The sequence below is a fragment of the Petromyzon marinus genome, chromosome 37 (assembly GCF_048934315.1).
Source record: "Petromyzon marinus isolate PM22_M1 ecotype Great Lakes invasive population chromosome 37, UKy_Petmar_22M1.pri1.0, whole genome shotgun sequence".
NCBI classification, from domain to species: Eukaryota; Metazoa; Chordata; class Hyperoartia; order Petromyzontiformes; family Petromyzontidae; genus Petromyzon; species Petromyzon marinus.
The window spans coordinates 20,391,040-20,408,310 of NC_133703.1; the positions used below are offsets into that span (position 1 = coordinate 20,391,040).

The following is a 17,271-nucleotide window of genomic DNA, read 5'->3' on the forward strand; positions in this document are numbered from 1 at the left end:
GAGGTGAAGCGCTGCGCGGATGGGGGGGGGGGGTGCAGGGTTGGGGGGGGTAAAGGGGGGGGGGCGTTAGAATCGTCGTGGTGGAGGTGGCTGCGTGTCTCGTCAGTGGCTGCCGAGTTCGAAGCCGGGCGCCAGTCGCCTGTGACGTGGCCTACACGAGTCACGGACACAGGGGTGGGCAGTCAGCTGCTCGGGACGTTCGCACGTTCATTCCGGAATCCAGACTCACTGTGTCGTCTCATCCACGCTGTGTGCAACCACCACCACCACACTGCAGGTCACCCACCCACTCACACACCCACTCACCCACTTACTCACCCACTTACTCATCCACCCACTCACCCACCCACTCACCCACCCACTAACCCACCTATGCACCCACTCACCCACCCACCCACCCACGTACCCACCCACTCACCCACTAACCCACTCACCCACCCACTCACCCACTTACTCACCCACTCACCCACCCACCCACTCACCCACCCACTCACCCACCCACTCACCCACTTACTCACCCACGAACCCACCAACCCATCAACTCACCCACCCACCTACTCAACCAGTCACCCACCCACTGACCCACCCACCCACTCACCTACCCACCTTCTCACCCAACCACTCACTCATCCACTCAACCACTCACCCACCCACTGACCTACCCACTCACCCACCCACTCACCTACCCACCTTCTCACCCAACCACTCACTCATCCACTCAACCACTCACCCACCCACTGACCCACCCACCCACTCACCTACCCACCTTGTCACCCAACCACTCACTCATCCACTCAACCACTCACCCACCCACTGACCTACCCACCCACCCACTCACCTACCCACCCACTCACCCACCTTCTCACCCAACCACTCACCCACTCACTCACCCACCCATTCATCCACACTGCAGGTGTTCAACCACCACACTGCAGGTCACTCACCCACTCGCTTAAAGATCCGGCGATGCAATGCGCAAACAGAGTCGGCCACGCGTGGTCCAAATCTGCCAAATTTCTACCAAATGTTGTACCAACGGAACCATCCCGTGGGGGCGGGGGGTGGGGAGGGTGGGGGGGGCAAAGCTGCGGAGCGCGCAGGCGGTGCAACTGCACCGGGGCCCGCGGGGGGGGGGGGGCGTGTGAGGAGCGGGGGAATCGGGTGGCGGAGAACATTGGACAGGGGACCGCCTCGACGATTATCACTGCCGGCACCGGTGCGGTTGCACCAGTTGCACCAGTTGCACCAGTTGCACCAGTTGCACCAGTTGCACCAGTTGCACCAGTTGCACCAGTTGCACCACCACCGACGCCGGCGCTCACCGTAATCCTTCTTGCAGTACTTCTGCAGCGTGATCTTCACTTTGCCCTTCGATGGCTTGCAGTAGACGTCACAGTCTAAGGGACACACGGGAAGACACGCGGACTGAGTGCCTGCTGCACTGTGTACACATCGCCACGAGGGAGACAAAGGCGGCCGGGCGGGCCACCCACGCCCTCGTGTGCCGTGCCGGCCCTTCGTAAGGGGCTCGCTAACAGCACTGGCAACAAAAGTCGGTTCAGGCTATACGGGAGGGAATCTTTTTCTATGTGCAACCCTTACAATGACATACATACACACACACGCATTTATACACACACACACAGCCACACACCACTAAGTGACGGTGACGTCACCACGACGCTTGTGCCAGGCCATGTGCAGCTTGAGGCCACGTGAAGTGTCGAACGCCCGCGGGCAGGAGGTCACGGGGCAGACCCAGGTGCCACGGGTCGACTGACTAAGATGACTGAGATGACTGATTGATGCACCACCTGTGCCCCCTACTGTGCCAACTTGCTGTGCTTTAGCCACCCGGCGCTCCGATCGTTGTTGTGAGCGTCGCTCCTCCGCCCTCCGTTGTTGTTGGAGGGCGACTACCTGCAACTGCCCAGTAGCGTCCTTCACGAGCCTCCTCCACTGAGGCCGATCTTGACACCGCTGGTACCAGTCATCGGCAAGTCCACTCAGCTCCACGTCCTCCTGAGCGTCGCTCCTCCGCCCTCCGTTGTTGTTGGAGGGCGGCTACCTCCAACTGCCCAGTAGCGTCCTTCACGAGCCTCCTCCACTGAGGCCGATCTTGACACCGCTGGTACCAGTCATCGGCAAGTCCACTCAGCTCCACGTCCTCCTGTACCACATCACTCCATCTCTTCTCTAGCCCGTGCCGCGCCCCTTTAGCCCCCTCAATCCGGCCGAACAAAAGCTGTTTCGGCATGCGGTGGCTGGGCATGCGGGCTACAGAGCCCAGCCAACGCAGCCTTGACTGCCGGAGGAGCTCACCGATGGAACCTTGTCCAGATCTTTCAAGAATTTGTGAGCTCCTCACACAATCCAGCCTGGTTAAACCCAGGATGGATAGTAGGCAGGCTATCCTAAATGTTTCTAACCGGCGAAGATGTTCCATTAGGGGGGTCCACACACACACAGCCACACACACATACACACAGCCACACGCACTCATTTATACACACACACAGCCACACACACACATAGCCACACACACACACGCATTTATAGACACACACAGCCACACACACACACACACGTGCGTGTGTGTGTGTGGCTGTTTCGCACCCTCACAATGGCACACACCCCACACACTACGCACAAAGGGTTCCCTTCAGCTTTTTGCTGTCGGCTGAATAGCGGCCGCTGCCTATAAATCACGCGCCGTCTTCCTCTGCCTTTTTTTCCAGCCCCCTCCCCTCCGTCCGTCCGTCCGATGCCGGGAGAGTGTCGCTCATTTCCCACCCACCCAACCAACCCCGCCTCCCCCTCCCCTCCCTCTCCATTCCTCGTCCCTCAATTTACATACAGTACACACACACAGATATATACACATTGTCTGTGTGTGTGTGACGGCAGTTGTTCGGACGGGCGCGGAGGAGGAGTAGGCAGAGAGAGAGCTGGGAGGACGTGGTGGTGGTGGTGGGGGGTTGGTGGGAGGGAGTTGGTGGGGGGGGGGAGGTGGGGGGTGGAATGGCGATCGCTCCCGTTGGACAATGGGACACATTTTATCCGGGACACAATGTCGGCCACAGAAAACACCAACAACAAACCGTGGACTCGGGTACCTCTGCTGCCTCGCAGCAACGCCGCTCCCAGCCTACCCCCATGCACCCCCCCCATGCACCCCCCCCATGCACCCCCCCCCATGCACCCCCCCCATGCGCCCCCCACCCCTTCCTCCCCCGCCTCCACACTGCTCCCTCCCTCCCACAAAACAAAACCTGACATCAACCCAAAGTCTAATTATTTGCAGACGCTGACAGATCACTAATTGAGCCAATCGCCCCCCTTTCAGAGGTCCGCTCACGCCTCTCCGCACACCACGTGGCCTCTCTCGCCTGATTTCTGCCCCCCCACCCTCCCACCCTCCCCCCTGTAAATCATAAAACTGGCAAAGATGCAGCCCTGTAGTGACTTCTCCATGATGGGCACTTGCTAGCCGATAGGGCCTCAACTGGTCGGAGCTCACGGAATTGAATTCCCTCTTCCACGCGCTCACCCAAGACGTCTTGCAAGAGGTGGAGAGTCACCCGCATGTCTACCCCTAGCACCGCACGCGGCCTGCCCGGTTGATTTTTCGCAAAACGTATTTTTTTGTTTTCGTTACTCATATTCTGCTTCTGTTGCTGCTGCTGATGATGACGACGACGACGACTATGCTGCTGCTGCTGCTAATGATTGTGATGATTGAGAATTAACAAAACAAAAACTCCCCACACATTTGCAAGCAGGATCGATCATTCTCAAAAGGCGTTCGTTAAGGTTTTGCTGGAAATCTCGGCCTTGTATGCACGTGTGGTGAACTTCTTTCGCACCGTACGTAGCCAACCGTGGCTAATCGGAGTTGCCGGGGTATGCACCCTTCACAGCCACGGGGGACAGTCAGAGTATGTCTATGAATTAAAGGTCATATCCGGACAGATTTTGCCAGTACGCTACAGTACGTGACTTACACGGCCTATCTGTTTACAGTCTGAACGTCTTATGGACAGACAACTCCCATACACAACAACAACAACAACAAACAGCCACGTGACCCTTTCGTCAATGGTAACAGTGTGCGGACGCTGTTTAAAGATAACCGTTATCTTTAAAACAAGGAAGAAAAACCACGCGCACGCACAGCTTCTGTCGCGCGTTCTTCCGAACACGGACTCGTGTTCAGAAGTGTCTCCGGGCGCCACGTCGGCTAGGAGATGTTAACTACCTCGCCTGGTATACAGGAGGTCGTAGGCTGGATCCCGACCCTGGCTGTTTGCTATGAATTTGACCACGTGACGATGAGACGCCTCGTTGAGCGACCATTTGTGGTGGCCAGGGTCGCTTCTGACAAAGAGCTGCGTCGCTCAGTGGGGCCTTACACCTGCTCAAATAAATGAAAAAAGTCTTATTTACTTTGGTAATTGTTTAGTAGTTTAGGTAGTTACAGTTGAGCGGTGGGCAAGCCGACCCGGCGCTTGGCTGTCGGGGCAAAGCGGAGCGGCGGCCGCGTGCGTCGTTTTCGCTGATGCGAAGCTTCGCCGTTCGATATTCCAGCCGCCGCCACCGCCGCCGCCGCCGCCCCCGGTCATTGCCTCTTGCTGTGACGACCACCACGGCAAACGCCACGCGCCGCCTGCGTCACAGCGGCCGTTCAAGATTCCCCCTGACGTCACCAGCAGCAGCAGTAGGCCGCTGCGTGCCGCTGCCGGAGTCAGGCTCCAATTGGGATTACACGCAACAGCAGCAGCAGCAGGAGCAGCAGCAGGAGCAGCAGCAGGAGCAGCAGCAGGAGCAGCAGCAGGGGCAGCAGCAGGAGCAGCAACAGGAGCAGCAGCAGGAGCAGCAGTAAATAATTGCTGCCTACTGGCAGACTAATGCCCGTTTACAGGCCAGGTGCTGAGTCGCCTTGTGCCACACAGGGACAGCTGCCACTGGGGGTGCCCTAGGCTAGACGACCACACACGTCAACATTCAACACCTACTGGCAGACTAATGCCCGGAGAAAGCTCGTGCGTGCGAGGGGGAAGTGCTCTATCCCGTACAGATGGAACAGGTGGGATCCACAGTTCCTCTACCGCATTCTCCTGGCACGGCCAGGGTACGGCTCCTCCTCGACGCCCACCCACGTGGAGGGAGTTTCACAAAACATCTGTGTGTGGTCCACCAACCCCTCGTTGCTACCTCCACACACGGTGATGGGTGACAGGCAGCCACGTGCAGCAGTGCAACCACCACCACCGCTGCCGCCACCACCGCCACTATCACAGCCACTACCACCGCTGCCGCCACTACCACCACTGCCACCACGACCACCCCCACTACTACCACCACCAGTAGCACCACCACTACGACTACCACCACCACAGCCACCACCACTACCGCCACCACCACCGCCACCAGCACCACCGCCCAGCAAGGCCTACACTTTCTACCTTCACCGGTAATCCTGCATGGACCGGCATGGTGAAGTATGGTCAACTCACCCACACCGCGCGCATGCTTGTGCGCATGGGGGAGGCCGTCATCCAGCAGTGGATTGACGGGAAGGACTCTACATGTAGAGAAATCCTGTTGGTTGGTGATGCTACTGCTGCTGCGGTGACCAAGCAGAGTCAACAATAACAACAACAACAACACCCCAACACGTTCCGTATCACTAGCACCGTGGCCTTAAAAAAAATATATATAAAATAGGCGACGTTCCAGGCGATGTCCCTTCTGCAGAACTCGCAGGAGTATCGGCCAAGCATCCCAAACAAACACCTTCCTCCAGGAGAGCGAAGCCACGAGGCTCGAGTTGAAGCTCTCCCTGCGACGCGACGCAGTCGCAGGGTCAACGGATGAATTAGGGGACGACTGAACGAGGGCGCGAACGAGCGAACGACCCTGGGGGATTGTTCATGGCTCAGCCGCGTTAACTTCACCGGAGCTGCGAGCTCCTTCATCCCTCTCGCTCTCCCGTAGTCGTCGTTTTATTTCTCTCTCTCTCTTCTCTCGCACGCAGTGGAACGTGCGACGAAGCGTCAGCCGAGAATCGTGAAATCCCTGATGGGTGGCCAAACGCGCGTTCACAGCTCTGCAACTTTTTGGTAAGTGCGTGGCGCCTGCATGCGGCTGGGTTGCGTGCACGCGCGCGTTGTGTGTCTGTGTGTGCGGGGAGCGGTGGTGTAGCGGTTAGCGCGCTGCGCTACGGACGATTCCCGCTCGCGGCAAACGCCAGCGACGATTATCTGAACCGGACCTGGGCCTCCCCTAGGTCGACTCACCCTCAAATGAGTACCTGGTGTGCGGTGTGCGGTGTGTAAACATCGCACACCAGGGAGACAAAGGCGGCCGGGCGTGTTGCTGGCCACCCACCCCCTCGTGTACTGTTGCGGCCTTCATAGGTGCTCGCTAACAGCACTTGCCCCTACAGTCTGTTAAGGCTATACGGGGGATCTTTGTGTATTTGCGTGTGTGTACGACTGTGCGTGTTCCTGTGCGTGTACGACTGTGCGTGTTCCTGTGTGTGTACGACTGTGCGTGTTCCTGTGTGTGTACGACTGTGCGTGTTCCTATGTGTGTACGACTGTGCGTGTTCCTGTGTGTGTACGACTGTGACGGAGCGGCGAAATCGTGCGCAGGCACTGGACGGAGTCGTTACAATCGCGGGGTTGTGAGATGCGGCGGCGGTGGCTTCGTGAGTCTTTCATCCAGTAGTGGGTTGTTCATGGGGGCGCTACGGGTGGCCAGGAGATGTTGACTGCCTCGCCAGGTATACAGGAGGTCGTGGGTTCGACCCCGACCCTGACGCCTGCTGCTGCTGTAAATTTGGAGTTTGTACGTCTCTCTCTCTCTCATCGTCACGGTGGCTAGGAGATGTTAACTACCTCGCCGGGTATGCAGGAGGTCGTGGGTTCGACCCCGACCCTGACGCCTGCTGCTGCTGTATATTTGGAGTTTGTACGTCTCTCTCTCTCTCATCGTAACGGTGACTACGAGATGTTGACTGACTCGCCTGGTATACAGGAGGTCGTGAGTTAAATCCCGACCCTGACGCCTGCTGCTGTATATTTGGAGTTTGTACGTCTCTCTCTCTCATCGTCACGGTGGCTAGGAGATGTTAACTACCTCGCCTGGTATGCAGGAGGTCGTGGGTTCGACCCCGACCCTGACGCCTGCTGCTGCTGTATATTTGGAGTTTGTACGTCTCTCTCTCTCTCATCGTCACGGTGAATAGGAGATGTTGACTGACTCGCCTGGTATACAGGAGGTCATGAGTTAAATCCCGACCCTGACGCCTGCTGCTGTATATTTGGAGTTTGTACGTCTTTCTGTCTCTCATCGTCACGGTGGCTAGGAGATGTTAACTACCTCGCGTGGTATGGAGGAGGTTGTGGGTTCGATCCCGACCCTGACGCCTGCTGCTGCTGCTGTATATTTGGAGTTTGTACGTCTCTCTCTCTTTCTCTCTCTCTCCATGTCCTCCGTTTTTTGTTTCTCTCTCCACATTTAGAATCAACATCACGGCGTTTAGAGTTGGTGGCTGCTGGCAATTCCCCCCCCCCCCCCACGAGAAGGCCACTTCGTTGAGCTGTCATTTGCGATCGCTAGGTCGCCTCTGATGAAGAGCTACACGGCTCACTTGGGGCCTTACCCGGTAAAATAAAATGAAACGTTTTAGTGCTCTTTGGTTATTTCGGTAAAGTCACGTAGGTATAAAAAAATAATAGTAGTAGATCACGACGTTTCGATCGCAACATCAGCAACCGTCTTCAGGTGTGAAACAAACACAGCAGGAGGACTGCTGACGTAGGAAACATTCGTGATCTACTGTGGTTTTATTTCTACCTACGTGACTTTACCGAAAGAACCAAAGAGTATGATGGATTCCTGCAGTCACGAAAGCTTCAAATCGAGATTGACACGTTTTAGCTTCGTTCACGATGCTTGTGCGCTGTTTGTCGAGAGAGATACAAAAAAAACAATTCTTCCCGCAACGCAGTTGCTTTTGCCCCGATTGCTATTCGCTGAGTTGTTGTACTAAGCAGCTGTGCGAGCCACGCTCCCTGCACCTCACCCTTTCAATTGGGGGGGGGGGGGATGGAGGGGTTTCTAGGTGGACGCTTACCCCTGTAGTGAAGTGTGGCGCGCTTATCTTACCGATAATGAGCCAATGGTTGAGTGGTCAGACCACCTCCACGGTAGGAACTGGTGTCAAGGACGGCCGGCTGGCACGCCTTTGTGTTTGCACACCGCAGCAGTTTTATGGCTGAGCCGATCTCGGGGAGAGGAATACGACTCGCCACCGACGTTATCGACTCGAACCCTGGTTGGCTGGGATTTGACTTCAACAGAATGTTGGGTGCCGAGTGCCGTTCGGCGAGTGGCACCTATGAAGGCCGTCACCGGGTTTGTGGTCAACATCACACGCCCGGCCGCCTTTGTCTCTCCAGTGCTGTTAAGTAGCCGCACCTCAAATAATCGCCGCACCAGGTACTCGTTTGAGGCTGAGTCGACCTAGGGGAGGCCCAGAACCGTTTGACCATTGACTCAGAGAGCAGTCAATGGTCAATGGCGATGTTTACACACCGCACCAGGGACTCCATTGAGGCTGAGTCGACCTGTGGTTCAGACAATCGTCACCGGTGTTGATGGGCGTGAGCGGCAATCGAACTCGGGCCGCCGGGTGCGTAGCGCAGCGCGCTCACCACTGTGCCACCGCTCCCCCCCCTCTCCCCCCACACGTGGCCCCCCACCCTCCGCAGCCCAAGGCAATACCGAAGCCCGCAAGTTCCTTCTCTGCGTCAGCGGCGTCTGTACGACCACTCCGCAGCAGGCCAGGGCAGTTCACGAATCGGCGGCGGTGGGGCAACACGAACCCAGAGAAGGCGACGTGGGGACCCCCCCCCCTACTTTACCACCCCCCCCATCACTTCTCCCTCCCCCTACTCCCAGCCCCCCCCCCCGCTCCCTTCACCACCACCCACCCCATTCCCCTCCGCAGCCCCTCTCGATTCACGCGTCGTCACCTCCACACAAAGGGCGCGGGGAGGAGGAGGAGGAGGCGGCAGGCAGGGTCCATCGCGATTCTATCTGAACACAAAGTGGCCTCTGTCTGTCGCGCCTCTGGGAGCGCCCCCCCCCACCCCCCACACTTTTTTTTGTAGAAACCTTCTCCTGCATCTCCTCCCTCTCCTCCCACTCCGCCTTTCTCTCTCGTTCGTTCATTCATTAGCCCGCTCGCTCGCTCGCCCGCTCGCTCATTCTTTATTTGTGTACGCAGGGGGATATTTCATTATTTATCTATCTCATTTCGCCCCCGTTGTTGTTTGGCTTCGTTTATTTATTTACATTCTCACCTCGTCTTCTTCTTCTTCTTAGTCTTATTCTCGCGCGCGCCCGGCTAAAGCTCCTTTTTTTTGGTTTGCGAGGGTGGGTGGGTGGGGGTGGGTGGGTTTGTGGGGGGTGAGTGGGGGTGGGTTGGTGGGGGGTTGGTGGGGGGTGGGTGGGTTGGTGGGGGGTGGGTGGGTTGGTGGTGGGGGGGGGTTGGTTGGTGGTGGGGGTGGTGGGTTGGTGGGGGGTGGGTGGGTTTGTGGGTGGGTTGGTGGGGGTGGGTGGGTGGGTTGGTGGGGGTGGGTAGGTGGGTTGGTGGGGGTGGGTGGGTTGGTGGGGGTGGGTAGGTTGGTGGGGGTGGGTAGGTTGGTGGGGGTGGGTGGCTTGGTGGTGGTGGTGGTGGCCGCGACTGCAACTCCTCAGTGTGGCAGTCCGCGCGAGCCACTGTGCTGCGAACCCGGCGAAGGTCCCGGTTCGATTCCCGCTCACGGCCACCAGCACCGATGATGACGTGGGCGGAGTTTGGGGGGGGGGGCATGGGGGGGGCAATGCCCCTCCCCTCCCTCACAAACTGGGCACCTTTATTAATTTATCTTCAGTAGTTTACAATTAAGATTTTAAAATAAATAAAATAATTACGTACGCCCGCGATTCCTCATATGAGGGACAAAGTGAACTCCCCCCTCCCGAAATACAGAAGCCAAACTCCGCCTATGAGTGACGATTATATCCGAACCGGGTCCTACCCTAGGTCGACTCAGCCTCAAATGAGTGCCTGGCGCGGTGCGTAGTAAAACATCGCCACTGGAGGAGACAAAGGCGGCTGGGCGTGGTGCTGAACCACCGTCCCCCCCTTCCCCCCGCTAACAGCACTTGCCCCCAACAGCAAGGGAGGGATCTTTGTCTTTATCTCAAACACCGACGATACTTTCATCGGCAGCACAGCTGTGGATCAGTGCACTGCCGAGTCAATTCCATTCGATCCACTCCTGAACAACTCGTTGAGTCGATCCGCTGCCGGGTCAATAATCGCCGTAAGTAGTCGTAGTAGTAACAATAATACTTATCAATCCACTGCTGGATGACGGCAACGTGGGGGGGGGGGGGGGGTTGTGGCCATACTTCACCGGTCAGCGCGCGCTGGTGAAGGAGGGAGCCCACGATTGAGGCCGGGGGTTCAGATTATCAATCACCACGGATGCAATCCGTGGTCTAGAATCAAACTCAGGTGGTCGGGGGTTCGATGCGCGGTGCGCTCACCACCGTGCCCATTCGCCCCAACCCGCGGTGACATGTAAACCGTACGACGTTTCGGGCAACGGCCCTTTTTGTTTAGAGCGCGGAGAGGAGAGAGAGAGAGAAGGGCAGGGGGGCGATTTGCTGTACACGGCGCGTTTGTGAGAGAACCGGAGAGAGTTTTAAAGAAAGTTGACCACGGGGTTTTTTGACTTGGAACACGGAAACAGGGTACGGACTCACTCATAAACAAAGGTTTGTTGGGTTAAGATCGCGTGAATACGGGGACTCTTCTACTCACGAACGAGTTAGATTCCAGATGTCTAAATTTACTCCTGTCCATTCCAAACATGTTGGACTGCAAGTACATTAAAGGTTGTATAATATCCTGTAGATGCCACATGTTGGACGGCAAGCACATTAAACACGGCGAATGGCTTTAAAGGTTGTATAATATCCCGTAGATGCCACTGGTGCTACACGTTCTGCAGGTGTAGATGCCACCACCGACATCTATTGTGCGACGGTTGAACTTACGACTGTCAGTCCGACGAGGAAACTGGACATACGGACAGGTTTGTTCGTATCTCTGAAAGTTCGCAAGTCGAATGTTCGCAAGTAGAGGAGTCCCTGTACAATTATGTCGTGAACCCACATCCACCCGACACAGCCAATCAGTAAGGTTTGTCACGTGGCACAAGACATGCCAATTAGTTAACTTTATAACATTTTTTTTTTATTTTACCAAGTAAGGCCACTGAGCTGGAAAACTGACCTGGCTATCATAAATGATAGCTCAACAAAGTGGCTTATCGTCGTGTGGAAATATATAGCAGCCAAAATTGAAATACTCTAAACCCACGTTGATTCTTAATGTGGAGGGAAAAACCCGAGCACCCGGAGCAAAATCCACGCGATCACTGGGAGAGAGAAGCGAAAACTTCAAATATACAGCAGGCATCAGGGTCGGCATGAACCCCACGACCTCCTGAATACCAGGCGAGGTCGTAAACATCTCGCCACCGTGGCGCTCCAGTTAGTTTCGCCTTCAGCACCACCGCTGTGTTGGAGAGCAACCCACAAGAACATTTACAACCTGAGTTCACCACGTTATCGCCGGTGATTACAATAACAACCGGCATCATCAGGCGATTGCCAAAATTGTGAAGTGCCCTGCCTGTTTTTTCTCTCTTAAGTATGGTCGGGTGATGTCATCACTGTGCACCTACCAAGGGCGGAGAACCCAGGGGGGTTGATTTGATCCATATGAATAACAATATATTATGTCAATGTTGCATAACTAATTATGTTAATGCGACTTTGGTTGGCTGCGTACGGTGCGAACGAAGTTCAACGCACACACATTGAGTCCACGGTGCCAGTCGGGTTAATCACACTTAATCAGCATGATTGGAGGCCAGCATGGCGCACGAGAGGGGTGGGTGGCCAGCACCACGGCCGGCCGCCTTTGTCTCCCCAGTGGCGATCGTTACACACCGCAGCAGGTAGCTCACTTGAAGCTGAGTCAACTTACACACACAACGACAACCTCCGCCATTCGCCACTAAGTGGCGGTGACGTCACCGTGGCGCTTGTGCCACGCTATGTGCACTTTAATGCCACGTGAAGTGTCTGACGCCCGCTGGCAGGAGGGCACGGGGCAGACCCAGGCGTCCTGGGTTGACTGACTGAGATGACACACACAAAGACAAAGATCCCGAGTATAGCCTTAACAGGCTGTTGGGGCAAGTGCTGTGAGCGAGCACCTATGAAGGCCGGAACGGCACACGACAGGGTGGGTGGCCAGCACCACGTCCAGCCGCCTTTGTCTCCCTAGTGGCGATCTTTTTACGCACCGCACCAGGTACTCATTTGAGGCTGAGTCGACCTCACACATGTACACACACGCACGCACACGCACGCACACGCACGCACGCACACGCATGTAGTCTCACGATAAGTGGACAAACCTTTGGGCGCCTGTGTCGTGGTGACCATCGGAGTCGGCTCGGCATGAGGGATTCCTGCAGCAGCAACAACAACAACACGGGCAACAACAAGGATCATGTCAACTCGCAACACTGGACTCCCACCCTCACTCCCCGCCACTTTTGCGTAGTATCCGCATGCTCTCGTAGACACACACACAGAGAGAGAGAGAGGTGGTGGCGGCTCAGGGGCGCCAGGATTGAGGAATCACAGACGAGTGGGGAAAGGCAACAGCCAGGTAGAGGAGCCAGCACCAAAAACTGCCTAAGCTCGGCGGCCCTCTATACATTAAGATATTTTCAGCCAATTAACGAGTGTTAGTGCACGTGGGAGGAAACCAGAGCACCCGGAGAGAACCCGCGCGCGCGCGAGGGGGCAACACTCGATCTCCGTTACAGATGGAACGGGTGGAGCCCACGTTTTTGTTTTCTGCACCGACTTCTCCTGGCGAGCCGGGGTACGGCTCCTCCTCGGCGCCCACGAGAAGGGAGATTCCCAACCATCTGCGTGTGATCCACTAACCCTCGCTGCTTCCTCCACAGTGCTGCATTGCAGGTACGGAAGTGCAGACGGTCAGCGCGCTTCGCTACAAAACCCGACGACCCGAGTTTGAGTCCCGCTCACGGCCACCAATACCGGTCCTGCGCCCCCTCCACCCCTAGGTCGACTCAGCCTCAAATGAGTACCTGTTGTGGTGTGTACAACGTCGTCGCTGGGGTGACGAAGGCGGTCGGGTTGTGTGTGCCTGCCACCTACCCCTTTATGTGCCGTAAACCGGCCTTCGTTCGGTGGTGCTGCTCGCTAACAGCACAGCAACTGGCCCCAACAGTCCGTTAAGGCTACACGGGGGACCTTTGTCTTGTGTATGTGTGTGTGCATGTACGTGACATCAGGTAGTCATTTCAGGCTGAGTAGACCTAGTGGAGGCCCGGGACCGGTTCCGAAGGCGGTCGGGCGTGGCTGTTTGCCACCCACCCCCTTCGTGTACCATGCCGGCCATCATAGGTGCTACTTGCTATACAGCACTTGCCCCCTACAGTCCGTTAAGGCTACACAGGTGACCTTTGTGTGTGTGTGTGTGTGCACGTACGTATGCAGGGTGCGACGGGCGAGCGGCTCTGCTGGTAGTCGCGCGCACAGCGGTTGCAGGTGAGCCCCGTGACCCCGTCCTTGCACGGGCACTGCCCACTCGTCTGGTTGCACGTCTTGCCCGAGGAGCCCACCGGATGGCAGTCGCAAGCTGGCAAGGGGGCAACCCACATCGTCGTCATCATCATCGTCGTCGTCGTCATCGTCAACGTCACTGACATTGTCATTGCCGTCATCATCATCGTCGTCATCATCGTCATCATCGTCATCATCATCGTCGTCAACGTCACTGACATTGTCATTGCTGTCGTCATCATCATCATCATCGTCGTCATCATCGTCGTCGTCGTCAACGTCACTGACATTGTCATTGCCGTCGTCATCATCATTGTCGTCAACATCGTCGTTGTCATCTTTGTCGTCATCACCTTCATTACCATAATTAATACTGTCATCCTCGTCATCATTATAATCATCATCAACATTGTCAACATTGTCACTTCCGTTATCACCATCATCGTTTTCATCATTGTCATCGTCAACGTTGCTTACATCGTCATTATCATCATCATCGCTGTTAACATTGTCGTTGTCATCCATGTCATCATCATATAATCTACAACATCGTCATTGCCATAATAATAGGGTTTTTCCCTTTTTTTCTGGCAACAAAACTGAAACCTTTTAGAAGGATTCATGTGTGCATTAACCACAAAACTTGTGGTCAAATTGCAAACAAAAACACACACTATGATAATATATGCATTGTCCTTGAAACTGATTGGTCCACACCAGGGACGGCTTTCTTTTGAGCCTCGACCCAATTGGTGCTAGACCAGAGGATGCCAAAAGGCGTTATCATATTTGTCATCATGATCTTTGTTTTCATCATAATGATCGTCATCTACATTGTCATCAACATTGCCATCATCACCGTTTACTTTATCTATTACTCAAATATTTCACCTGGAAGTTTGCCTTGAGACGGAACATCTCAATTTTCAAGGTAGGCCCAGGGTTGTCATTTGGGAAACACGTAGCAGATTTAATTAATGTTGTCGTTTTTTAACAACAATCGTCGTTATCATTCGCAAACAACAGTGCACAACACTTGTAAATTATTAATCGAATTTTTTCCCCCACCGGATTGACAAAGAATGGCTCCACGTGACCGACGCTGTGACATGTGCTCATACCGCCATTTTTGAAAATACCCACACTCCTTTGCAAAGCGCTGTGACGTCACTTCCATAGGGGCGTTACCAGATGTTGCCACCGTGTTAACCTAGGTTGTAAGAGTTACGCGTTTATAATTGTACTTACTGTCACTGTACTTACTACCGAAAGACCCAAAGAATACCACACAATACTTTCAGCATCAGTCAGTGATTATTAACTAAGCAGCTAATAAGGCCCTAGGTTCGAATTCCTACCCGGGTGCCTTTCTGTGTGGGGGTTGTATGTTCTGCCTCTGTTCAGCAGCGTGTGAGTGTGTGAGTGAGTGATAGTGTAGAGGTTAGCGCTACGCTGCGCTATGAACCCGGCTATCCGGGTTCGATTCCCGCTCACGGCCCACACCAGTGACGATTATCTGAACCGGCCCTGGGCCTCCCCTGGGTCGACTCAGCCTCAAATGAGTACCTGGTGTAAACATCGCGACTGGGGAGACAAAGGTGGTCGGGCGTTCATAGGTGCTCGCTAACAGCACTTGCCCATACAGTCTGTTAAGGCTATACAGGGGATCTTTGTCTTTTTTTGAATGGGGAGCGGTAGTGTAGTGGTTAGTGCTCTGCGCTCACGGCCAACACCGTTGGCTGAATCGACCTCTCCTAGGTCGACTCAGCCTCAAACGTAGCACCTGGTTGCGATGTATAAACATCGCCACTCGGGAGACAGAGGCGGCCGGGCGGGCGTGGTGCTGGCCACTCAACCCCTCGTGTGCTGTTCCGGCCTTCATTCGGTGGTGCACTCTAATAGCACTTGCCACAACAGTCTGTTAAAGGCTATACCGGGGGGGGGGGGGGGGTCTTTGTCTTTGTTGTTTGGTGTTGACCACAGCACTTCCTCGCGTGACGTGCCGGCCTTGACAGGTGCTCGTCAACAGCACTTGCCCCAGTGGTCCGTGGGGCTACAGGGGGCATCTTTGTCTTTGTTTATCGCCTCGTGTTGCCCCTTGAGGTGTGAAAGCGATTTTTACGGAGACCCCCCCCCCCCTCTCTCTCCCAGCCGCTACCCCCACCCCACACCACCATAACTCTTTTAACGGGCGGCGATAACCTGTATCGAACTTTATCGTCAACACCTCGGCTATCTTGCGGACTACAAAGGAGACTTTGAGAGAGCGGAGAGGGAGGGGTGGATGGGTGGGTGGGTGGTGAGGAAGCCTGAGATTAGGGGGGGGGGGGGCGCCGAGAGGGGTGGGGGGGGGGGGAGACAATTCGTGCTTGAGCCAGGCCGGGCGAGGTGGGATTTGACGGAGCGAACTGGATTATTTCCGGCACCTTTTGGGTAAACATTGCCCGCGGAGGATGCTATGGATCGCGTGGCAGCATAGGGGGCTAAGTCGTTTTCTTTTTGTCGACCATACTTCCCCAATCCAGGTCGGTGCAATTTACCCAACAATGCTACTACTACTACTTTGCTGTGTGTTTTTTCTGGATTTTTCTGTTGCGCGTAGTCACTTTAAGATGTTTTTCTTGTTTGTGTGTTTTTGCTTTGTTGCGGTTTCACCTGAGTCAAGAGCCGCATGGCTCACAGGGTTATCTCCATATATATATAAAAGGCAAAGTTGTGATTGTGTGTTGTTTGTTCAAAATGTTTAGCGTACTTCCCGACATGCAACATACTTGAAATTTACCATGTGGGTACTTTCCAGACTGTACATCATGACATTTAAAAAAAAATAGACTTGTATTTTTTGGGGGGGAGGGGGCGCAATAATGGATATATTTTTTGCACGGCAAGTGAGCTGTGACGTCACAACTGTCATGTGACCCGTGCGCGGATGCGTAACGGAGCGTGCCAGCTGATCGCGGGTAAAGTGAAATGCAAATGTGTTGCAGGTCTAAGGCGTTCTTCGCGCAGCATTGCTTTATTATTTGAGTCGTTTACTGCCGTACGCGCCGTGAAAGTTGTGTGTGTGTGTCTGCAGCAAACGCGTGTGTGTGTACCTATGGACGTGTGTGTGTGGGGGGGGAGCGGTGGTGTAGTGGTTAGCGCTACGCTGTGCTACGAACCCGGCGACCCGAGTTCGATTCCCGCTTACGGCCACCACCGGTGACGATTATTTAAATCGGTCCTGGGCCTCCCCTAGGTCGACTCAGCCTCAAACGAGCAACTGCTGTGTTGTGTGTGTGAACATCGCCACTGGGGAGACAAAGGCGGCCGGGCGTCGTGAATCCAAAGCCCCGGGCGAAGCCGGGTAGCAAAGCTCGTACCTAATAAATGAAACTGAAAACTGAAACATCGCAGCTTGCACGAACGTTCTTCTCTGTTCGTCAAAGTGAGCGACAGGGTTATTCAGCTCACGCAGCGCCCAACTAATTGTCCTCGGCCCGGCATGCACCGCTGCAATGACCACCTACATGGGCCACCCCGCCCGGCTCGCCA

General features: G+C 55.3%; 1 protein-coding gene across 1 annotated transcript in view; it reads right to left on the reverse strand.

Annotated features, from left to right (window-relative positions):
* The window catches only part of LOC116949650 (netrin-1-like), a 43,948-nt gene that overhangs the window by 613 nt on the left and 26,064 nt on the right, over positions 1–17,271 (reverse strand). Inside the window, exons 5-8 of the mRNA XM_032967197.2 lie at positions 13,664–13,813; positions 12,555–12,608; positions 1,323–1,397; positions 1–11 (exon numbers count right to left, since the gene is read on the reverse strand). The exon at positions 1–11 is cut by the window's left edge and continues 613 nt beyond it. Coding sequence (XP_032823088.1) covers positions 1–11; positions 1,323–1,397; positions 12,555–12,608; positions 13,664–13,813 — 290 coding nt within the window. The remainder of the gene's footprint in view (positions 12–1,322; positions 1,398–12,554; positions 12,609–13,663; positions 13,814–17,271) is intronic.